Raw genomic sequence first — 25,550 nt, 5'->3', positions numbered from 1 at the left:
GAGATTAGGAAACCAAGGTGCAAAGGAAACACTGAGCAAACGTACAGTAAAACCACTTTCCTTGTCCCGAGCAGATTATATTTCTTCTTTCATGAAAATGGTTATACTTTCTTTCCATTTGAATTTGAGTAGTTTCACCATGTTATGCCTTTTTTTATTAGGTTGCAGAACTATATGATGTTGTAGTTGTGTAACCTGAGGAGAACACTTCCAGCTAAGAATCCTCAAGACAGGAAGATCTCTGTGCTCCTTTCGGGAGTAGGCTTCTGACAAGTTTAGGGTCATACTGACTGACGGGAAGGATAGGAAAGAGGTTTTCTGGTGTCCTTTGGACGAAGAAATATTTTATGGGAACAAGGCATTTTCTGTTTCCATGCCATCCATTTTGAGCATTTTATAGTGTGGGTGTATCTCTATGGTCTTATTTGTAGTGTGTATCAATTTCTGAGATCACTTGGCCAATTTTTTTTTTTTTTTTAGCTAACTTGCAAAATATTAAGGAACTGTATTTCTGCCAGATGTCGTTGATAGTCCTTTTGTCTTTTCATTGAGTGATGCTTTTATAATAATATATGCAGCGTCCCGCTCTGGAGCCCTCAGCGCAGGAAAGACATGGACCTATTGGAGCGGGTCCAGAAGAGAGCCACAAAGATAAGAGGGATGGAACAGATGATCTTTAAGGTCCCTTCAACCCAAACCATTCTATGAGAGTCTATGAGATTCTATGATAACTGATTTATGTATATTTGTAGTGCTGAGGGCAGTACTATAAGGCAACTAAACAAAAAGTGACTTATAACCACTTCATAGTTATAGAAGTTGAATTTTCTTTCTGCTCTGTCTAATATGAAACATGTTTTGCTAACTGGTGCACTATGAATCATTTTATCTGTCAGTGGTGTACAGTATATTAATCTCCATTCTTGAAGCGTGGGTTTATTTGTAGAAGGCTCGGCAACATTCGTGCTATATTTGCTTTATGAGTGAGTTTACATGTGGTGAACTTTTTTTGTTACGTTTGATGTGTTAAAATGCACAAATGTAACTTATATGCACCTGCATAAAATATGTTACTTGTGACCTGGCTTTCATTTGTCGAACTGTACCTTGGGCTCAGCAAGGGATTAACCCAACAGAAATCAAGGTTTCATATCATCAAGACAGTATCAAGTTATGTCCCAGAGGAACCCTAGGCAGGGATCCAGGTTGTAGTGTTGGTTTTTTTTTTTTTATTGGACCTGACTAGAATATTCTGGATTCTTGTTTTTGTTTAGTTCAGATTTTCATATTTGTTATGAGTGCTTTATTTCTCATCCTTGAGTCTCTTGCATATGGGTGGACAAGGGAGGCAAACAGATGACTGCATCACTAAAATTTTCCACCTGCCGCCTCCTGTTAGGCTCTGCTGTCCGGGCTGGATTACATGTCTACCTTCTTGCACTTTTTTTATCCTCTCCATTCTCTTTACACCTAGTCCCTTGTGCTTGGTGCAAAGGGAATGCTCTTGATGTTGTTGGTTTTCTTTTTTGTTCGTACATCTTGTGGGAGTGCTGCTTCATCAGCCCGATATGGGCACCAGGTTTTGTTTTTTTTTTTAATAGTTATATTTTGAGAAATGTGGATTACTTTTCATACTTTTTTAGTATATTAGACATAAAAAAATCCAGCAGCTTCTCTGGCTGAGTAAACTTGATGGATGATCTACTAAGGTCTTTTAGTTTAAATCGTAGCTGTACTAGCGCGCTGGAAAAGATTTGTTTTAGAGGTGTTAGTCTACAGGGTATATAATCCACATGGATTAATGCGGCATTTCATTCATAATCTTATGAATTTTATGCCTTAAAAAGACTTTTATGTTTTTCCTAAGAGTTTTAGTAGAAAAGACCCTTTAAATATGTGGTGATACCTAGAATTATTATCTAGTCATTGTGTGCTTTTGTACTTAAAGTGTACAAGTAGAAATAAAATATGGCATTTTTATTCTCCTTTCTTTCTGTGGGTTTTTTGTTTGTTTTTTTGAATTTAGTATCTAGTGCTATGTATTAAGTAATAAGGCCAAGAGGGCAGAATTTTTGTGAGTACGCTGGTGCTTAAAAATGTTGACTGCTGTCTGGTGGGATTTTCAGATATGGTTAAACCATTGCCTACTTGCCCAGTAGTTGCTTTGGTACTTCAGGAAAGTCCCCCTAGGAATGTCTGCTTGCGTCTTTCACTATCTCAGTACCATTGCAAATCTAATTCTAAATGTTTAATTATTCCAAGAAGACATCTAAATGCAGGGGAAGTTGAATTCTCTTGAGAACAAAGCCAGTAAAAATATGGCAACATTATTGGGCTAGTGCTGGGTTGCATGTCTGAGTGTTCCGAGTTACTGAATGTATTTGGTAACAATACTGGAACCTGTGAAACCACTTCATTCTGGAATTAATTTTAGGATTGCTTTGAGGGAAGAGTGCAGTAGATAGCCAAATTCTATTATATTTGCAAAATATAATTTAATTTAATTTTAGAAAACATTTCTGAAGAAACATAGAGTTAACTTGCCATTAGCTAATAAAATCACTGAAGTGTAGTGCGTACTTAGTTTCATGAAACTTGTTTTGTGTGTTTACTCTACCTCACTTCTTGTTCTGGAATTCTTTCCCCTAGCATCAGCACAGCTGCATCATCCATTTCCATGGTCCTTTTAACCTCCACTTTTAATTAAAAAAAATTCAATCAGATGCTGTTTAAAGCTTCCCATTTAGTTTTGGGAAAATAAGAGTTCACATCTATCTTAGGCGTATGTGAACAGCTGTTAAAAGCCACAAGCAAAACGATACTTATAAAAGTAGGGGGGGTAGTTTTAAGAGCAAGCTGCTGGTTTGACTGTAGTTTTCAATAGCTCTTCACTTTCAGCCAAATGGTTTTAACAATAATTTTCTTTGAAAAAAACCCCTGTGTTTTATAGAAGCAGCAGCCCAAGCAGTTAGGCCAGTGGTAATAGGAGGCAACTTGCCATTTCTCTTTAACTTTTTATGAAATTTTTCTTTGAATCTGGGGAAATTGCTCATTAGAGAGGTTGGAGGGGCTAATGTCCCCCCGGGCCCACCCACCGTGTCGGTACATCTGTCCCCATCTGATTCTAATGAGGGATCTTGTTCATTGAAAGTCTGAAGTGTCAAGACTAAGCGTAGCAGGATAATACTTCCCTCGCGCCATGTTTTGCAGGCATTGTAGTCCTACTCACGACTTGAGCATTTTGAGGTAATCACAGGGTTTCTTTTTTGAATCCGAGTTACCAGATCTGACTATCAGTTGGACAGAAACATGCAGGGAATTTATCAGATGTTGAATGTTTAAAAGAAGGAGGGAGGATTTAGACTGTTCCTGGTTCAACCCACCTTCAGTACTGTAAGCAGCTTTCAGAGAGACAAAAAAAATAGTGCCTTGAAGAACAGTTTGTGTTTACTGATGAGGAGGGGGGACTAGAGTATAAAATGCTCTGTGACCTAATAACCATGTATATGTATCTCTGCAATTCGTTTGGGCAATTTTCTTTGGGCTGGTCAATTCCATGAGCAAGACGTCATTGCTGCAACGCTTTCCCAGATGGTTGGTGGCAGTCTTCCTGAACAGGCGTCACCAGTCCCACCAGGTTACCCCGTGGTAGAGGGACAAAACGTTCGCTTAGCTCAAGCTTACTGTGTCAGTGTGCACTAATATTCATTCAAGCGTGCATCTGGGTGTGGAATTGTCTTCCTACGGTTTGGAAGCCTGGCAGATATATGGCTGTAGCTCAGGCCTGGGCTAGATGTGGTGTATAGATATAACCTTGTATGTGTGAGTGCGACAGAACAAGCTTTGCATGGGAACTTGTGCTAATCCCCTGAGCCACACTTTCGAATGAAGTGTTTTGACTTTTTTGTGGGGCAGCAGAATAATAATAATAAATGCTGCATAAATGCTTTTGAACTTTCTTCAGAGCTGCATTTTTTTTTTTTTTAAATTGCAGTTGTTGAGGTGTCTATTATCTTTTAATCTTAGCAGCTTACTGCCTGTGTTAAATGGTGTCATCACTAAATGATCTGTCTTGGTATTTGTTGCTTGGTTACACTTCTGTCTGCTGTGTTGGGGTTTCCACACTTTTGTTATGCCTGGAGTATCACTTTTGCCCCCAGCAGTATATCCTCCAGCGTGCAGCCTAATGTTTTGGTTTTGAAGGTTTGGTATGGCTTTCATTTGACACCTCTCTCTGCAATATGCCCATGTTTTCTTTCCATGGGCAGCTAGTGAGGATGAGTTAGGTAGCAGTGTAAGCTCTTTTAAAGTTATTTTGTCATGTTTTCTGCTTATATGCATAAGTATGTTATGACTTCATATTATTAGTGAGAACCAAAAAGCTTCTTCATCACTTCCAAAATCTTGGATGTCTCATTTTTGCATTGTTTAGTGAGAATTCCCTAAAAATTTTCATTATTGTTTCTGAAAGGAAAAGAAACAAGTAGGGCAAACAAAATGCCAAGTGAGTAATTTCCTTCTGTCACGGTGAATATCCATGGTGCCAAACTGTAAAGCTCTCATAGGACTCTGTCTATGGTGTGATTAGAATTTTGGGTATAAATCACAGTATTATCCTCAAGAATTGGAAAAAGTTTAGGTGGTCCCAGTCTACACAGGACATATTGGAGGGCGATAATGACCAGAGGAATGAAAAAGCTTCTATATGAGGAGGGATGAACTAGATTGAGTTCCGTAGTAGTAGGAAAAAGACAAATAGGTGTACAAAACCGTGAAAAGAGACTAAACAACGATTATGTAACATCTTTTCAATACAAACCCGAGGAAATCTCATGTCGTTTTGTTAAACAGCAAGCTTAAAACAAACAGATGAAATTACTTTTTCACATTGTGAATAATTAAATTGTGGAAGTCCTATTCATTGACTGTTGTAGAAGCAAAAGTGCACATGGGTTCAGAAAGGGACCGCAGAGTTTTGTGAAGGGCTGGTCCGTCAGTGACTATAGAACATTTCAGCTGTGTTTTTAGAAGTCTAGAGATGTAGTGTCAGGCTGAGGAATGCAGATTGTCTGAAAGTGAGGTGCATATCAAGGAATGATTATTGTATTGTTTCTTATTTTCCTGCCTCAATACCTGATGTTGACTGCTTCTTGAGGCGGGTTACTGGCATGGATGAAAACAGACCTTCAAATACCAGATTTTAAAAAAGCAAATTCCTGACCTTGAGCTGTTACAACTCCTGCTCCCCCACTCCACCCGCCAAAAAAACCCCCAGAACAGCAACCATTGTCATTTTGCCATCAGTGCCTAAATGTGTAGCTGTATTTATGTCTATTACTTTGTAGCTGGTTGGTTGGAACAGTGCAGGTGAGAGAATGTGACCTGGGTTCTGGCGGTTGCTCCACAGTCTCTTATTTATTTTTCAATACAACAGTCTTTGGATAAAGTAATTAAGAAGTCTGTGGGATAGAAAGAGGCACTGAGTATCTGAGTAATTCCTAGTGATTAATTTTAGGCCCTCAGGGTCTTTACAGTATCTGCTCAACAAATTCAGCTGTGTTAGTCACACAAACCCTTCTGAAAACCCCACTTCTTGCCTAGACTATGTTAAAGAAGTTTGTTTTGCTGAAAAGTTCTGAAAATCTAACATGTTGTGTAATACATTTTTATAAATATGTTTTAAATGGAAGTGCAGTGGTGACACAGTCTTTCAAAGTCTCTTTACTGTCCCTAATTCTGAAAACACCACCCATGGAAATTATGCCTGCAGAAGCTCTATGCCCTCTTAAAGTATATTAGAAGAGGAGCAGTGTGCTAAGTCACAGAGAAACCAAGTCATCATCAGGACCGTGCTATAATTTTAGTAGATAATATCTTGGTGTTTTACAATAGACTTGCTAACTTCTTGACTCATATTCTCCCTTTCCTTTTCAAACCTAGCAAAGGAAGTGCTGCTTATCCTTGAGGATTCCTAGCTATAAAAAATAGAGTGGGTTTGTTTAACTGTTTGAGGTCATGACTGACCAAATGATCTGGGAAAACACATGTTCAGCATCTGCAGTCAAAAGTAGCTGGTTTCTCTAATGTCAGTAAGAATTGAACAAAGCAGAAACTGTTACAATCATCTTTGGTTTTAGGAAGCTTTAGAAAAAAAAAAGTGTTAAAAAGTTTACAAAAAGAAGTCCTAGATGAGCCCTAACTTGCTTGCTTAGCTTAAGCTGCTGAAGAAACTACCAGTTTTCTAACTCTAGTTTCAGGCCAGCCCCTTCTGCTGAACCATCTACTTCCTTGATGAAAGGTTTTTTTTGTTGTAGGCTGGTTTTTGTTTTGTTTTTGGAGTGGGGGTTGTTTTTTGTTGTTCATTTGTTTTTTTGGTTTTTGTGTGAGAGACAGGAAGAGGGAATTGGATTGCTCTGCACAGCCAGATGGCCAGGTTAGCTCTGAAAATAATAGGGACACTGCTTTGTTAGATCTGTAACAATCAACTTACCTACATAGTACTTATTCCTTTGGGTCCTTTATGCATTACCTAGCTTTAAAGTCTTGGACACTTTGTAGCTAGCTTGATGAGGTGGCTCCTCTTGCACTTTTGAAACTGGTTGTTGTGGTTTAGCCTGGCTGGCTGCCAGGTGCCTACCAAAGCCATTCCTCTCTCCACGGGTCTACCATGTCCTGCCAGAAGCCTGCTCTAGCGCATGCTCTCCACGGGGTCACAGCCTTCTTCGGGCATCCACGTACTCCCTTGTGGGGTCCTCCACGTGCTGCAGGTGGACGTCTGCTCTACTGTGGACCTCCATGGGCTGCAGGGGGACAGCCTGCCTCACCGTGGTCTGCACCACAGGCTGCAGGGGAACATCTGCACCGGCACTTGGAGCACCTTCTCCCCCTCCTTCTTCACTGACTTTGGGGTCTGCAGAGTTGTTTCTCTCACATATTCTCACTCCTCTTTCTGCTGCAGGTTTTTTTCCCTTCTTAAATATGTTATCACGGAGGTGCTACCACCATCGCTGATGGGCTTGGCCTTGGCCAGCGGCAGGTTCCTTTTGGAGCCGGCTGGCCTTGGCTCTGTTGGACACAGGGAAGCTTCCAGCAGCTTCTCACAAAAGGCACCCCTGTAACCCCCCCACTACTAAAACCTTGCCATGCAAACCCGATACACTGGTCAGTACTCTAAAGTTGCAGTATTAGTGTATTCTGTCTTAGTGTGTACACTATTCAATGTTTTTAATTTGTTTGGAAAAATAGTAGCTATAAAGATTGTAGAAAAGCTTTTGTAGCTTTTGCTCAGTATCTGAATTAATTATAGCCTTCTATTAAGTTAACAAAGTTTTGGACGGAAATGTTCATATCATGATAGAATTTATGCCAGGAAGAAATAAGCTGTATGCTCATTCGAGTTGGAAGCAATAACAGTTCTTCAATACAATGATGAATCAATGATTGATGTATTGATTGCAGTTCAGTAGGTTTTTTTGCCTGGGTGATTAGTTAGTGATAATGTAATGTGAGTTGGCAAGTGTGAAAGGTTTGTACAGTCCCACTGCTGCTGTCTGGCTTGAAAACATCGTGTTGTTAAATATAAATAGTTTGAATTCAGTTCTTTGTAGTCTGTGAAATGCTGTGGCTCAATTTAAGAAATAGCTGATAAATCTACTATCAGTGATCTGAATGTGTTTGGTTTTCATTTCTCTTTTTATAGTTAATCAAAGTGTGTTATATCTATTTATTAAGCAGTCTTACTTTTTTCTTAGAAGTGATTTAGTATAAAATTGAGTTGTACTATTAATATTTTAACTGCCAGTTGAAAACAGTTTGGCTTGGTAATAGTTACAAAAGCTTCCAAATTGAAGAAAAAATGGGCTGCTGTCAAACAGGGTTTGATACACATGGAACAGTTAAGCAGTAATAAATTGCCTAGTGACTGAGTAATTTCACTCAGCTTGTGCCAATCTTGCCTCTACATTGAAAAAAGTTTGGAAGAAGAACAGATGCTTGAAATTGCTTAATGCTGGAGGTTTATTGTAATAACAATAATACTGACTTGGCCTGATCTTTGAACGTATTGAAGGCTTGTTTTTATATCCTGGTGAATGATTTCATATTCATTTATATTTTTTGTTGTGGAAGAGCTCCCAGAGAGGTATGTAGGAGAAGCACTACATGTCTCCAACTCTTTATTACATCTGCTGGAAGCAACAGTGGAATCGGGCGTGGAAGGGCCCTGGAGCTGACCTGGGCTGGCTCTGTTAGCAGCAAGTAATTCGGAATATTGGCTAAAGGCATCACCCTTGAGGGGACAGCCAGTTTGTTAACGTGGCTGTTTGGTGTGAAATCAACAGAAGGATACCTGTGGAAACAGTCCATAAAGGTGGATGCAGCAACAGCCAAGTGTTATTTATTAGGTAAAGGCTTTTTATAGGAAGAAGTTTTGTATTAGTAGTTCATTTCCATGGCTTCATGAAATATGTTACTCTGAGAAATGTTCCTATGCGTTATTTTGAGAACGCTGTTCTAGGAGCTGCTATGCAACGATAAAGGTTTTCACTTGATGTTATAGTATGTCCGAATTTACTATTTTTTGGAAGAAATTACTTGTACAACTGTCTGAAAATGTGTCTAACATTTTGCAGGCGTTTGGGGGGTGAATGTAGGTGGGGGTTTTTTTTGTATTCTGTCAGTAATTACAGACTGCATCTGATTTCTTAATAAATTTTTCATGTTATTAAAGGCGGACATCTCCTTTAGTTTTTCACATGCAATAGTGAGACTGACTTTAACTTCCCTGCCGTTTTGAATGCTGAGAAGGAATTCAGCCCCTCTGAGCTCAGGGAGGCTGCAGTTCCGTGATTGCTTGGCTTTGCGGTGAAGCCGGTTTACAGCGTGAAGTTTGCACCACTGCCCCACGGGAAATCGGATCTGTGACTTGACCTGGGCTAAATGGAACATTGCAAAAAGCAATGGCTATTTTTAACATGGATCAGCTCATTGAGCTTCATAAGCTCATACAAGTTGCGTGACCTCCTAAGTAGGTGCAGAGAGAATAGTGCGCTGTGGCATGAGGATGGGAACGAACAGCCAGGAGTGGGTCAGGTTGGTGAGATTTTCTACCAACGCCAGCACCAAAGCTCAGGTCTTGAAACTGTGGCTGGAAGCTCTTGCTGTTGGCTGCAAAAGGAGACAGATGTGAGTGACTGACGGTAGGATCTAAGAGATGTTGTAGGAGGTTTTTGTTAAGATCCCAAGACCTAGAGTTGATGAAATTATAATAAACTTTATATTTTATGGCTGTCAATCCACTGAATCTTTGTGAATTTTAGAATGATAAATCATTTGGTAGTGTTCTTAGCATTTGACTGAAGACGGCTGTACCTTGTCTGGGATTGATAAATTCAGCAATGATGTAGTAGATACATCAAAATTAGAGAAAATATTTGAGAGGGATAAAGCAAAGCTCATCCATCCATGGCTTGCAGATGTATTGGACTAGCACCATCTTCTGAATGTTTAGTACATTACAGCTTTATGTCTTCACTAAGATATTAAAGAACACTTAAATTATTCACTGAACTTTGAGTTTCAGTAATCACAGTACTGTAATATCTTTTTTACACTCTGAGTTTATGAAATTGTTAAATTACACCAAATCAAAGAATATCTACAGTTGAATTAGTAATTAAGATTTTTTTTTCTTATTACACTGTTTAACCTCTGTCCTAAAAAGTAGATTCAATATACAAGGAGGGAAATATTTTCTGAAAAAAGTGATTGAAGTCCAGCAACTGTCACTAGTAGCTCAGCTAAATAAATCAATTTAAACAGTTTTTTTATGTTGTTTGGGTAATCCTGCTAAAAATAATTTCAGGTTGTATCTGAGAAGGGTCTGTTGTTTGTTTTTTTTTATTCTGTCAGCAAGTTTTGTTTCGGAGTGCTTGGACAGTCATTGAAGTTTGGTACAAGGAAGTTTGGGAACTACTGTCAAAAATGGTGATGTGTAATCTAAAGAGAAATGTATTTTTTGAAGTTAGGCTCCTAGAAAGTCATTTGTCTGGAGGAATTTGTATGGACATTTCAAAATACATGTATTGCAGTCATTGTGGTGTTAAAAGTATTCTTACATTATTACAAATCAATTAATTCTGTGTTTCTCATATGTTGCTCTGTAAAGTGTAGTATTATATTGGTGAAAGTGTAGATTCTAAATGGTATAACTCTTTTCTTGTTAGTGTCGCTAAAACATTGGCAATTAGTCAATGATGTATTGCTTGAAACTTGTTTTTTCTGATGTGTATGTTCAGTGTGTATGTTTGCTGTGCTTGGGAAGGAAGCTGGATCCAAAAAGTGAAATACTATGTTTGTTGTAGAAACTTTTGTAGAAACTTTTAAGAATGTGAGAAGTGCTGCAGCTAGAGTTGCAGAGATACAAAGTAATTATTACATATTTTTATGCTGTATTATATTTGCGTTATGGTACTTAGTGGAAGTGCCGTTTCTCTGAGGTGGTCACCCTAATGCTATTAATGTATCATTTATAATTTCATTAGACATCTCATTGTCTAATGCCAGTGTGTCAGAGTGGGCATCCGGGGACTGGAATTCCGGCTGTTGTTGGGTATCCTTGATTATGGTTTGCCTGAGTACAGGTTAGTTTGGTTTGTTTTGCTTTCTCAGGGTCATTCAGTGAATAAGCCTTTCCCAACTGCATTCACGTGCTGTGCTGGTCACTGACTGCCCTGTGATTTTTATAACTGAATTAACAGAGCAAGAAATAGAGAGCTGGGGGTGTTCTGTCCCAGTCGTTTTGTCACTTCTGTTTGTCTCCATGAAAAAGATTTGTCAAGATGTTTGAGTGCAAATCAACAGTTTTAACATAATAAGGAAGTAAAACTAATTGCTATCAGATTTCTCTTTGGCATAAAGATTGGGAAGCTTGAACACAAGTGTTAAAGAAGGTGAAAGATGATTTAGTACGCAAAGCGATGAATTCATGGTTCAGTGAAACTTTGTGTGAGCTTAAGCAAGACTTAAATTTATCTTTTCATACATGTTTCATTTTTCTATTTGTAAAAATAAGAATAGCATTTGCTAATCCACTGGGATGAAAATTAGTCAGCAAATGATCTGTTAGTAATTGCAAAGTGCTTATAAACTGGCGTAAAGGGCCATGTAAGAATGTGACTGGATAAAAAGCAACAGTGAACAAACTGCCTTCTTTCCAGGAGGAGCTTGTAATCTTAGGACACATTTTTTTTGTGGAAAGTAAAAACTAATTAACCAAAGGTGTGAAATGAGAGAATGTTACAGTGCCATGAGATGGTGCTTTTGAGAGAGAGTGCATTAATGCATTTGCTGAAGCTGGGCTGTTCACTCTCTGTACCAGTCTGCACAAAAGCCTTTCGTGTTCTTTCATTCACACCCCTGCTGGATTTGTTAAGCTTACCCTAAGGGCGTGTTTATTTAGGTCTGTACATTGCAGACAGTAAACAGAGATACGTGGTAAAATCATCTGCCCAGAGGTCTGTACTGCCACATCCGAACTGCTCGTGCCCAGATTAATGCATTTCAAGTTACCTTGGTCACTGTCTGACGTCTAGGTGTATCTTCAGTGTCCTTGGTCACTTCAGTTGTCGGGTGGTGAGGTGGCGGTCAGCACATGCCTCTTCTCTCTTGTTTTTTGTGTCCTTCTCACACCTTTTTAAAAAGGTAAACAAGGCAGAATTTTTCTAGTTAAGTTTTAATGCTTAAATAATACTCCAAGGTGACTCAATTGTGTATTTGTTTCATAATACCATCTTTTTTGAATACTTGTCTCCAAAAATGCCTGTGTTACGGGTAGGGATAAGGAGTATAGGTACCAAACAGAAGGAATCAGATTCTAACTATCAGTGTAATCTTAGTCTGCTCAGTCAAATGATAAATGGTTGCAAGAATTTCTGCCAAGAATTTCTGGAATAATGAAAATGGGAAATGTCTAGCTGAGAACAAAATATTCTTATTTTCTCTTTAACTGTCTCTTCAAGCTGTGTAAGCCAGTCATCTGTCATCTTAGTTTTGAAAAGAAATTTGAGTGTATTCTTTTTTCTTCATAAGAAATTTTACTTTGTTATGAGAAGATGCGTGCTGTTTATATTTGCAAAGGTTAGCATGTCTTCTTAAAAATGACCTGTCATCTACCAAACACTATACATGCTTTTTATTAGCTGAGAATCCTGTCACATTGTGTCCTGTGTAGTTAGTTGTACTTGGTGTGCTGAGATGGAGACGTTTGCTTCTAGCTACTCTTCTTGCTTTTTACTGAAACCTATTTTAAATCTTAGAAATGTTAACCTTATTAACCTCTTCTCTTACAAAATTGCACAAGAACCACTGTGTTTTATAGCTTTAGAAAATATGCTGTAATCCTTTATTATTTAACTTTATTTGAAAGTCTCATTTAATACGCAATGTTTTTATGTGGAAAACATAATAGAAAGACTACAGCTACTTCCATAAATACAAATCAAAGAGAACTTATCATGCTAAACATGTTCTTTTTCTTTCCTGTGTTGGGACAAGCTATTAGCATCATCAACCTGATTTTATTGTGTGAAGTACCCTTATTCTAAGAAGCTCATCACAGATTTTGTGTCTTCGTATGTCATTCTTGGAAAGAGAATTCCACATAGGGCTTTGTACAAAGAAGTAGAGGCCCATAAGAGAGGTATGCATAAACCGAGGCAAACCTCACTTCACAGGCAAGATGCCTTGCTGTTTTTAACTAGAGAACTAGGAGTTGCTCAAAGTTAATTTCCCATATTAGGCATAGATTTTTCTTGTCTTGTATCTGTACGATTTTGTCTTTTGGTTTAGAAGGAGCTCGGATCATAGATTTGGCACTTAGAAAGTTATATTTTTCTTTAATAATTGAGGAGCATATTTGCTGACAATTCTCATTTTTTTCTAGGAGGAAGTGTTACAATGGTTTGTATAAATTACAAGAGTTTTTAAGCTATCAGTTTTTCTTTTGCTTTCTGAAACAAGTAATTTCCTGTTGTAGCTGGAAATGTTAAGTATAGTTTTTTAAGTATTAATGTGTAGCACCAGCTATTATTATTCTGCCTTAGCAAGTCTTCTAATACAGTGTTTGATTTGTTGCTGTGTCCTCATAGGGAAGCATCAGCAGTAGAGTGTAAATGACAGTGAGAAAGTAAACACATGCTTGCAATCAAATTAATGTATTTCATCTGTCTTCAACTAATAACAATCTGTCATGCTATCTATCTGAGAAGGGGCATAAACAGTTTATTTTGTGTTTGGAATAACTTCCTGGAGGTAGTTAATGTGACATGTAGTTTGTCTGACATGAGTATAACCAGATCAACACTCTAGATGTTTTCTTGATAACCTAAAAAAATTACTGAGAAAATCTGTACTGGAACTATATTTATATTTTGTTTTGAGCTTCTTTTAAATCAGAGTAGTGGCATAGTTTTCAGGACTTCTATGAAAGAGTTTTCTTTTCTTGGCAGTGATACAATTTTAGTGTGAGAAAAAGATTGAAGGTATTAATAAAAATTTAACTACAAAAAGCTGCAGTTTGCACTCTGACATTTAGGTTTGAATATTTGAGAAGTAGTATGTGCTGTTGTAATTTAAAAGTACCAAGTCAAACCTGATTTTTAAAAAGCTAGATAATACACAAAGTCTGATAGTACTGCAGACTTGGTACAATTTGTTGTCAAATTAATTTGTTATTGTTTCTGCATAATTCTGGTTATGCTATTAGATCAGATAATAGTAATTATGGTTATTAGTAACATCAGGTATTTGTTACATTGGATTAATTTTTAAATTGCATGGAAAGAACCTTTGTGTCTAAATAGAAAATGAAAGTGCACTTGCTTGTAGTTCTAAGTAACCCATTCAAATATTCTTTAAAAACTAAGGCATAATGAAATAGCTCCATCTTTTAGTGGGAAAGCAGTAGATTACTGCTAAGCTGAGCAATAAAAAGCTGGGGAGGTTTCTTTGTTGCTTTTTTTCCTATTTTCTTTGGAGTGATGGCAGAATTAGAATTAAAACCGGGTGATGCTGCTTATGGCAGAAGAGGCTGGAGAGGGGTTCCTTGTGGCCAGAGCTGTAGGACCTGCAAACTGTGCTCTGCTGAGGTGCTATGGGGCAGAGGTCTGATAAATTGGGCAGTAAATCCTGTTAACCAGAGTGCTGCTCCCAGTATTCATCATGATTTCTGTTTTATTCTTTAGAATAGTGGACATGTGGGCACATCTTACAGAAATCCCATTTCTATTCCTCTGTTGATGCACTTTTGCTTATGCATGGGAGAAGCACAAGCTTCACACTCTGAAATAAAACTGACTGTGCCTGTTAAGCAGTGTGTACTGCATGAAGATATTAGTGTGTAACAGTATTGTCTTCATCACTCTGTTGGGTTTTCAGGTGCTCAAGCTGGGTTTGTTCTTAAGAAGTCAGTCTGGAATAGTACCAAAAAATAGGATAAAAATGAGATCGTCATATACAGTCCCCTTTTTTTATGACCCTGGAGTATTTTCAGAAGAGAAAATATGTACATAATTTTAAGCACATGTAAATCAAATTAATAAATTATTAAAGCATTTTACTTGTCATGTCTGTGTGGGCTAATCGTGATAGCTCATTATTTGAACATTATGTAATTGTATACCTTGTGTGAACAGCTGCAAATACTTTGCAGAAAGATTTATATTTCTTTTTTCACAGCATACTATAAAAGAATATGTTTTTGTGCAGTACCGTAGAGTAATATAGATGTTTGCTTATAACTTTAAAACTATCCTTGATTGTATTAATATATGAAATAGTTATAATATGCATGGTAACTACAAAACTAGATAGTTCTAAATTCACTGATGTGTTAGTACCAATTTTAATAGGAAATACTGTAATTATCAATAAAAGAATAAGTTTAGCTTAAACAGGCGAACTGCCGCTTTGTAAGAGATTCCCTCGCAGCTGTTACAATTGCAAGCTTTGAAAGTGAAAGATGGTCAGATTTGGGTGGAGAGGCGTCCGTTTACTGGCATCCTCTGAACTGTCTCGTTCGTGTTTCTTTTCGTACATATGGTTTAGGAAATGGTTAGGTTAGTTATCACTAATATAGTAATCTAAAATGACTGTACAGTGCCTTATAGTTTACAAGTGTAATCTCATGATCCAGGAGGAATGCCAGCAAATTATTAAACATTCAGACTTGCTTAACATGCATGATGCATGCCACTTAGCTGTTTATGCCGTTCTGAACAAGTACTCTCACTATTTTTTCAGCTGCCTGGAAGTACCTGTACAAGTTATGTATTTGTGTTTCTTCCAGAATTACCCGAAGGGAAGATTCATGCAAAATGGATGTTTTCCGAGTTTAAAAAAAATGTAGTTTTACATGGAGTTCTTCTCCAGCGATGTTATGAAAGAAGAGACTGGCAGCCTTGTAGGAAAGGTAGACAGATAAATAGCATGAGTGGCAGCCTTTACATTCTGCATAAACGTTGTTCTGTTGTCTTTTTAGAGTATATGCAGTTATTGGCCTGAGTGACAGTATTTAAATAAAAATACGCTATTATTACATTTCTGGCATTTTGAAAGATTATAAAACCAGAACATTCATTATTCTTCTAATTGATGATACACACTTTAAAATACTTCCTGGCTTTGTGTTTGTACCGGTTGTGTTATTCTGGTTCAATTGTTACAGATATTTTGATGTAATTAACTTTAAGACAATACAGGTGTGGGATTTGGTAATACAAATCCTTGTTCCTTGAAACAAACTCTGAGTTGATTATATTTGTCCTAGTTCATTTTGGTGAAGCAGGTGAGCTAAAGTAGCATTTAAGCTGCTTGACTGTTGGTTTTCCACATACATGTGGTGTAATGGAATGGAAATGCTCATTTGTCCCTGCACAGTGGTGCTGCGTGGCTTGTTGCAAGCTTTTTTTTATCTTAAAGGGTTGGTACATATATCTAAATAGTGTAAGAGAAACAAATATGGCATTAATTCCATTAATTAATTAATTTACCTTTAGTGGTTTCAGAGTCTCAGGTAGAAAATTGCAGAATTACTCAATCAAGACTAAATAGCTGTTGAATGGCTGTGTGTGGGTAGATTGTAAAACACCCATTTCTGGTTTATTTAGCACTTTCTAGTGTTTTTCTATTCCCTTGCTACTACTCAATAAGCTAAAATTTCAGTGACTCTTAATTTCTCAAGTTATGTAGAGATTTGACTTTGAATAACTATACTGTCTCAAGTGTTTGTTCAGATTTTTTGTATCATTTGATATCTAGCCTTGCAGACAGTCATTTAAGATATTATTTCCTTTTCCATGTTGAGTTTGCACTGTCTGTCAGCTTTTCACTGCAAGTAAGTGGTGTATAGCAGCAATTCAAAGGCTAATGTAGTTTGTACAAATCACTTGAAGATGTAATCTAATCAAATCTCTCGAGTCCTAACTTAAAACATCTGCTTTGTCCTTGTCGTCTTTGAAATGTCACTTGCTCTCCACAGAGATCATGGTGTTTGCATCATTCTCCTTACATAGATTCTGCAGTTTTCTTCTTACCTGTTCTTTTTCTCACATCTCTAGGAATGCCTTAGAGGGAGTATCTTTAGGATTTCTGTGGGAGTTCCATACTTGTCTCCTAGATTCTGTTTTCTTTTTTCACCTCACTACATCTCTGTTTAGTCTCACCTACAAATCCAAATTGAACTTTCCAGAGTTCCTGAGAAACAAGTGTTTTAGCAAGCCTTACCTGCTTTTGCTGCAGCAGACACTGATCTATGCTGGTTTCATCTATGAGGTGAAATTTTTCACTTGGATCTGTCTGGCTTGGTGGAAGTCATGTCTGAATTCCTGAAGTTCCTAATGTGTTTTTGTTGTGCCAGTATCTTTATAGGATACCTGTACATACAAACGCATATAGATCTGCTAGTTGTGGAGTAGCAATTTATCTTGCTAGCTTTAGTTGAAATCACTCTTCACACCAGACAAACTTAAATGTTTGGTTTGATTTCAGAGCAACAAAAGGTTGAGTTCTTGACTAGTTAGTTAGAAATAGAGTTGCAGAAGAGGACAACTAAAACAATGAAGATAATTTTTGGAGAATATTTGGCAATCATGGATTTTTTTGTATTTGTCACACGAGCATTTTAGTGTGTATTTCAGGCATAAAGATGAGTAGATGGCAGCAGCCCATATTGTGGATGCTTTTTTCTTAGAAAGGGACTTCAAAATGACTTTAGGGGCTGATAAGCCCCTTTTTCTGTCCTCATCAGGCCAGTCAGGGAAACGATGCTATGACCTATATCTCCCTCTCCCCGCTGTTGCTTATGATGTCCTTCTGCTTCTCCTGATTTCAGTTTTCATGTGGTTTATTTAAATATTCCATTTAATGCAAATATGCTGAGTGGTTCCTGTACAGTCAAGGAATTAGCAATGTTCTTGGACTCCTTTGACATTTTATCTATTCCTTTGCTAACTTTGTTAACTGCTATTCTTGTTGGTCCAATTTTTAAGACTTTTAGAATTTTAGAAATGATAGATCAAAGAAATGCTCTCACTACATTCGGTAAAACTTCCACATCTTGGGGTTGCTTTAGCTTTTCACGATCAGGAAATGTTATTTATTAGTGTAGATAGCAGAATTTGTATCCAAGCACTTAATCCAGAGTACCGGTTTGTAACATTTGTGTGCTTTAGAGAATCACTGTTTGCAAATAGTTTATATCGCTTTTCACTTTTCAAATTAAAATCATTGTCTTTTTGATGTTGCATTGTGAATTTCTAGTCATTGAGTTAAATTTTACTTGGTAAAAATGGAGCTATTAATTTTCCCCCACTGTTCTCTTCTTTGTCATTCACTTCAGATGAGGAGGATGGCTGTACCGTCTGGCACGTAAACTGCACTTTGGGCCGTTCTCTAAATGTTTGTGTTTGATGTGTGTCCAAATCTTGCAGATTCTTTCCTTGAGACCTTTGTTAGATATGGCCTATCATAACCATTACCACAGTTAAAATGTTCTTGTTTTGCATCTTAATTTCAGTAATTCCTTTTTCTTGGCCAATGCAATGTTATTTAGTCATTTAGAATATTCTGCAAGATCATTTTCCTGGTTTGTAAAATCAAACTATATTTATGTATCTGATTCTCTTTCTATCCAAACTTATTTGTCTTTGCTTTTAAACTTTTCATGGCTTAAGTGCATTCTAGTATCATCCTTCATCCCAAGATATCTATTCCTGCTGTTAATTGGCTCATCATATGAGCCCACGTTGGCCAGCTGTTAGTTTTCTTTCTATAAAGTCTCTGCATTCCTTATAAACATCTTTTTAGAAAATCACTTTTCTCCTCCAAATCCCTCCTTAAAGTCTTTTTGCTGTGGTGTCTGAATAAATGCTGGACAAGACTTATCTCCTGGTGTGCTAAGAATTCTGCCTGTTGAGCTGACCAATGTCAGATGTTCAAAAAAAAAAAAAAAAAAAAAGGACTGGGGAGTCACTATTCACTGTATTTTAGCTGATCTTCAGTAACTGTCTGTGGTTGTGCTCTTAGCCTGTGGCAATACATAGTAATTTGAGTTAGCATAGTCGTCTTTCACTGACTGCAAACTGCAGTGTTTTATAGTTAAATATTTATTAACGCTTGAAACCCTTTTCTTGCACTAAAACTGTGCCCTCTTTCACTGAGAGCTAATGTAACATGAATTGCCTTGCATTTACTGCAGGCTGAGAGTGTGCGCATGGACAGTTACCTGGCAGTTATCTAGCATAACAGTAACCATACAGTTCACAGCAGACTGCCCATAATTCAGAAGGCACAAGGTGAAATACTTGTGACTGGGGAGAGGGATGGAGAATTACACAAAAATCAGAAACATAATTTCACTTTGATTTTCGCTTCCAGTCTGTTAGATTTTAGGATCTTGTGTGCTTTCAATTTCTCTACTGTAGTAAAGTATGTGCTCCATTGACCATATATTATTCTTGATGTTTCTTCAAATAGAAAATAGGAGGCATTTGAGGATATAATTTTGAATATGGCAGTGGCATTTTCTTCCTGGAAATTCATCAACCTTTTAGCATGCTGCTGTGCTCTTCCACTCCCTATTCTTTCCCTCCTGGGAAAGAGAGTTTGAGAGAGATTGTAATTTGTGTCTTTATGGATCTGTGATATATTAGAGGGATACCGTGTAAATGCTATCTATCTGTCTATTTATTTATTTTTCTTGGAATTGTGTGTAGGTTTTTGGCGTTTGGATATAGTCAAAGAAATACAGCGTGTCAAATTTGGAGATGGGGTTAAGGTTCCTTTAAGAGCTTGTCAAATAAAAATAAAGAAAATATGTATTTATTTTTCCAAAATGAGTAATCTCACTATTGTGTTTTCCAAGCTACACTTAAAGCTAATATGTGAAGAGTAAAAATAATAGTTAATAATGATATGGTTTAGTCAGTATGCTGTGTTTTATTCTTAAAAGCATTTCAGCAGAGGCTCTCTTCTGGTAGTTATTTTTCAGAGAAAGAAGTTAAGTAACTGTTACGTAGACTGCATGAGTTTTTAACAAAAGTGTTACCAACTTTGGGTTTTATCTCAGTAAATGTATTCATATTTTTTCTGAAACTATATATTCTACATTTAGTATTACAAAAAACTGTACTACAAGCATTCGTGTTAATAGCTTAGTATTTTAGTCCTTCACAAATTAATGCCTGTGGTAACTGGATGATTTTAGGCCTGTTCTTATAAACAAGGCCTTACTGATGTGCAAGGAACAGTAATATGTGGCAAAAACTCCACTTTAACCAAGGTAAGCAGTATAAATGGGGTGTAGGAATCCCCTGTTAGACTAAAAATCTCCAAGAGAAAATCTCCAGAGCCTACAAATTAAAGACCTCCAATATCATTTTAAAATAAAGCCTTTTATGTAGTAGGAGAGCATTTTTTCAGCTGATAATCAAATGACACTATTATGCAGGCTTACTAGATTTGCAAATTTACAAGTTTTTACAAGTCAGTTGGGTCCCTTCCTCAGGAAATCAGTTTAAGTTTTTTTTTCCTGTATTGACTCAAAGAGCTTGGTTGTCCTTAAATCCTTCTGAATATATTTGCCTTATAATTTGGCGGCATTGAGTCAACACCCTTATAGGAACTGTAATGCAATAAAAAGAGAAACTGTTCAATATAGTTTCCAGTTACCTTAGGATTGGATTTGGAGAAACTGGAATGTACACAATAAAACCTGTACAAGACTTAAGTTCCATGTTGTTTTGGAAGCAACCCGTGCTTTTCAACATAAAATACCATTTGAAAGCTTTGCTCTGCTTCTAATGGTTGTAAAATGATAAAAATGAAAATGTGTGTGACTCTTGACATCTGCATTTTACTGTGTTTAATTTTTGGAACCATACCTTTGTGGAATTGAGAACTTCATAGACAAGTAACTAAGCACCAATGTTTTTACTCGGTTCATTTTTTTGTTATAGTGAATATTTTTGCTCTACCATGTTCTGCAGTAAAATTCTTCATAGCTCATTTACATTTTTTACACAAAAAATATGTAGGTTCAGATGTGCTTGGTGAACTCTGTTTTGTAAAAAGTCTTTAGGTTACACTGGAATCTGCAATATGCATCATACTTGCAAACAGAATTTGCAAAATTTAGTTTTTTGTATGTAGTTAGCAGTGAAGTTGTTACAAATTTCTTGTGTGTATCCAGAAATAAATTTGTCCTTTATTTCAGTTATGAATTTTTTGCATTTGACCATATAATTTTAATTGTGTTTTCATTTTAGTTTTGCAGATAAAATTAGTGTGAGGTAATTAGTTATATTTTGGCAAATGATTACGATAAGAAAGAAAATTGTATTTGCATACATCTGTGAAGGAGAATATTGTACCTGATGTATTTCCAGTGAATAATTTCTAAGACAGGTAACTAAATGGGCTCCACTGTAGTAATTTTTCCTATTTTCAACTTATTTTTAGTTGACTTGGAGCATACGCGCACAGTGAAAGCTGACAAACACCAACGATTTTGTCAGGAAAACAATTTCAGTAGCCATTTTGTGTCGGCCAAGACAGGAGATTCTGTAAGTAAGAAAAATAAAGTCCTTGTAGATGTCTTTTGTTTTTGATTTTTTTTTTAAGAAAGCCATTATTCTGGGATATGTTGTAACAGTTTTATTATACTTCATGTATCAAACTGTGGAGAACTTTGGCTGCTTGCAAGTCCTTTTTGCCAACCTGCTTGTGTGAAAAATAGATCTTTATATAAGTATTTATGTTCTTTATTAATTACAGTGGCTTCTTATCTGATTTCCAGTTTGAGGTATAGATTTTAATATCGAAATGGTCTAGCTTATACATCAGCATGAGAAGTGAGACCAGGTGGATCTCTGTTTGCTGTCAGCCTGTAGCTAAATGTATTTCTTCAATCCAGATGGAGTCTCGTCTATAGACCATCAATATAGAAATTTTCAGTGGCTGATAATGTCACAGGACCCTGTTGTAGCCAGAGTTTTTAATATGAGTCCTGAGCCATGATAGATACTTCCTCTGCAGGTCCACTGAAACGTGAACATTCTGGTATTTGTAATGCTTTGCAGAGCACATTTTTGAACAATCTTTTTGCTCTGAGCTAGCTAGGTTATTTGTTTTAGTTGGAAGCCTATGGAAGAAAAGGTTCTTTTTCAGTTGACTGTATCAGTCAAATTAAATCACAAACGATACCGTTTTGCTTGATTTCTGTCACATGGCTAATGACTTTATCATTCCCATAAAACAGTCCTGTATCTGTCTACTATTTGTGACAACATACTTTATTTTTGTGTTATTGAATGGTAAGATCATGTTCGATTATATGGGAGTAATCACTTGTGTTAAGATTTTTGATGAAACTTCTACATTGGACTGCCTGATTTTATAAGATAATTGTTACTCTGTAAAGTCTGACAATACTGCTGTTACAAATGCAGTGAATCCTGATTCTCCTTATACTTTGTGTTAAATCTTTGGCATAAATTTTTGTTTAAAGTGTGAAAATTCAAGCTTTTTATGCTAGAAACAAGAAAAATTTTATAATATTTCAGTCAATGAAGTGTGCATCTGATAAAATGTATTCCTTTCTCAAGGAGAAAACCTTCTTGTGGGATTTGGTAATAGGAAGAAAAAGCAGTTCTTTTTATAAGGTTGATATATTTAACATTACACATTATGAAGGAATCTATATTACAACTTTTAAATTGATTCATGAATTAGAGCAGCATCCCAGTGTATGTGCTGATTGTACTTTTTTAAACTTACTGTTTAAAAACAAAAGTAAATCTGAACATACCTAGAAAGCATTAACCAGAAATCTCTGTTTAAATGTCTACTAATGAAAGAAGGTGTGAGGTATAGTTTACAATAGTTCATTTTTAGTTTCAGTACAGATTTGAATTAACTCTTCCGCTGTTAATGCACACTGGCCTTTCAGAATCTTCATGTGTTTGGGTAGTTGTGCAGGAAAGACAGCGTGTTTACCCTGGACGGTGATTTAAGAAGAGGCCATCCATTGCTACCGTGGGTATAGACTAGAGGAGTCTTAAATACTCAGTTAAGATAAATGATTTATTTTGTTTACCTGAGATCTTTCCAGCAGACTCGTTTCCAAAAGATAATTTTGTGTACGTTGTAAAGCCCCAAAGTCATCTCAGGGGAGAAAAACTTTAATGAAAGATTTAGTATAGCTAGCTGTCTTACTGTCAATTAAATCGCATAACTAAAGCACTGAGCTCGTGCCTGATGTTTTGTGCACAAAGCATCATCGTGGCAGGTGATCTAGCTCAGTACACCTGACAGCCTGGTGTGGGTTGAAGTAGGTCTCTGGAAAAGGCAAGCCTGGTCAGGATTTCCTTTCTTGCTGCATGGATGCTAGTAGAGAAGACCAGGATAGACCAAGTAGTTAGAGAAAGAAAAATTATTTTGGAAACTACCATGGCTTGTTGGTTGTGCCACTAATTTGTTACTACTTTCTATGTCAGGTGTAAGAGGAGATTGTGCAAATGGTATTTTTTTGAATTTTCATTAAAAATGACTAAAAGCACTTACACAGGCTTTACCTTTTGGGGGTGGCAGCTGCGTGATGAAAAGCAATGTTTGTTAGTTGTTTAGATTGTGAGCTCAGTTGAATAATGATGTAGATAAAATATAATGTGTAGCTTGAAAATAGTGTTCAACAGCATTTTAAGCTTAAGCAGCTTCTCTTTAAGATCTGTTGTGTTCTTTAATGTCATTTAAAATGTAGCTGCCTAAACAGTAAGGTGGTTGGATGGCATTGAGGTGAAGTAAAGGAGTTATTTAAGATAGCATTGCCACCCCATGGTATCTGTCAAACCATGTCCAAAATCTAATTCTGCTAGGCTGGTGCATGCTGTACAGCATCTTGCTTGTTTCCTAGATAACTTCTGTTCAGTAGAACACTCATAATGTTTTGCAAGACTCTTCAGAACTAATGAATCATTGCTTGGCTTTTGTGTTGCTAATGTTTTTATAAACACATGCAGTAGAGATTTTGGTGATACTGATGCACAGTTCTGTTGTTCTCAATTTCAGAAACCTACATCTCTTGCACAATACACTGGTAATATATTTATGTGCTAAACATTAGTGAATACCCTTATTCATATTTTATAGCACTGAGAGTAGTACTTGAGAGGTGGGTTGTGTAAAAGCTTGTTTAAACTTAGGTCTCTGGAGGCAGAGTAGAAGTGTTGCTGAACAGTCCAGCATACTGTTCATTCCTTGTACCATTGTTGAGTTATTTTCTCCAATTTTTAAACAAAATTGAATGTACCAGATGAGGTTATTTTCAGATCTGTTTTGTACAGGTCATAATTTTGTATATCTCATTGTTTACAGTTCAAGAATGGTTTGATATATTTGAAAGAACCTCAAGGATGTCTGTTTTTAATCATTTAAATGTAATTTAATTTTTTTTCCATAGGTCTTCCTGTGTTTTCAGAGAATTGCTGCTGACATACTTGGCATCAAATTAAACAAAGCAGAACTGGAACAATCACAGGTGATTTTCCACAAATACATGTTTTTTCTTAGTATTAAAAAAATCTCATTGCAAATTAGTAACTGTCCTTTAAAGCAAGCTGCATCTGTTTTTCTGAAGACAATTATTGATTTTCACAATAGCTTTTTTTAGTATGATAATTCTTTGTTTATCCATCATGATAAACTCGATGAAACAAGAAAATGTACGTTAAAAAAATTAGGAATAAACTTTAGTTTAAAAGCTGTTTGTTTAAAAATAGTACTTAAAATTGTTTTAGAAGTGAAAACCTCTATATATGTATGCATATACAGGTATCATGGAAGACACTCATATATACAGTAATTACTGTACATTGATGCCATACATTTTTTATGATGATTGTTCTTTGTTAATACTTTCCATATTTAAAAACAAATTTCATTTTAGAACACTACAATTTAACTGATAGAAGGCATAAGCTTCTGTGAGTGGAAATGTTCTAAATCAATCTTCATTGTAGTCATACAAGAATAACTATTATTTGTCAGTCACAGAGTCAGGAATTAACTATGTCAAATCCTGTGTTTGGTTAATCTCAGATTTTAGTTTTCATTGTGTGCCTGTATAATACAGGACAAGAATACTTCCCTCAGTAGTGACTGTCTGCCTCGGGGAAGGAATATTGACTTTGTAGTCACTGTTTCCCATTTTATTCTGATGTGCAGTTGAGAAGTAAATCATGTTCTGGTTCAGTATGCCCATTTTCAACAGCAGGCAGACCTGTGGTATCATGTGTTTGGATAGCTGTTATGGCTCTCTGGCATCTGTGGTTGTTTTTCTTGCTGTACCAGTCCCAAATAATCTCCCCCTAAAGGAGCTGCATAGTTTCTGCCCTTACATTTTGTGGTTTTTTCTTTGTTAGGAGTGTTATCTTAGGGGTTTTCTGCCATTTCCTCTGCTGTAAAAAAGGGCTGAGAGAGAGAGGAGAACACTTCCCAGAAATAGGTGGGAAGGTCATCAAGAAGGTTGTCCTCCATTGTCTTATATTGGTTAGCAGTGACTTAGGGATGTGAATTATAGTGATTTCGCTGTGAACGCATGGCAAAACCCTTCTGCGTGTCCGGCTCTGAACTGTAGCAGAGCTTTATTGCAGTTCATGCTGTTCAGTAATTGATGTATGCAACATAGCTTTAACGAGAACGTTGTTTTGTGACCTGATGGATTAGTGGGGAAAAGATGTTGTCACAAATTTAAAGTAGAACTACATTAATTAAAATGTGAGTGTTTGCTTAATTGTATCTACCAGAGTTGGAAGTCACTTAGTTTTTAATCAGTGAAAATTAGGAGATCAAAAATGTGTTAATTGTTTAAATAAGCAATCAAGCCAGAGGTTTTGTAATATAACCCCTTTTCTTTACCACCTCCTTGTTCCTTTTCCCTGCTTCTAAAAGTAATTTTTCTGCCAGGAAGACTGTGTGCATAGGTTTAAACCAAAAAGATT

The 25,550-nt window shown here is 36.6% G+C and overlaps 1 protein-coding gene across 7 annotated transcripts in view; it reads left to right on the top strand.

Moving 5' to 3' along the window:
• Nucleotides 1-25,550, top strand: part of RAB28 (RAB28, member RAS oncogene family) — an 82,853-nt gene that overhangs the window by 34,852 nt on the left and 22,451 nt on the right. For 4 of the 7 annotated variants that reach the window (XM_075420549.1, XM_075420551.1, XM_075420550.1 and 1 more), the window contains exons 5-7: nucleotides 15,344-15,466; nucleotides 21,013-21,116; nucleotides 24,011-24,088. In XM_075420549.1, coding sequence (XP_075276664.1) covers nucleotides 15,344-15,466; nucleotides 21,013-21,116; nucleotides 24,011-24,088 — 305 coding nt within the window. The remainder of the gene's footprint in view (nucleotides 1-15,343; nucleotides 15,467-21,012; nucleotides 21,117-24,010; nucleotides 24,089-25,550) is intronic. The other 3 variants (XM_075420553.1, XM_075420556.1, XM_075420555.1) reach the window with 1 other exon arrangement.

The sequence above is a fragment of the Opisthocomus hoazin genome, chromosome 5 (assembly GCF_030867145.1).
Source record: "Opisthocomus hoazin isolate bOpiHoa1 chromosome 5, bOpiHoa1.hap1, whole genome shotgun sequence".
NCBI classification, from domain to species: Eukaryota; Metazoa; Chordata; class Aves; order Opisthocomiformes; family Opisthocomidae; genus Opisthocomus; species Opisthocomus hoazin.
Note: the sequence above shows the minus strand (reverse complement) of the source record. Positions and strands in the feature narration are given on the sequence as shown.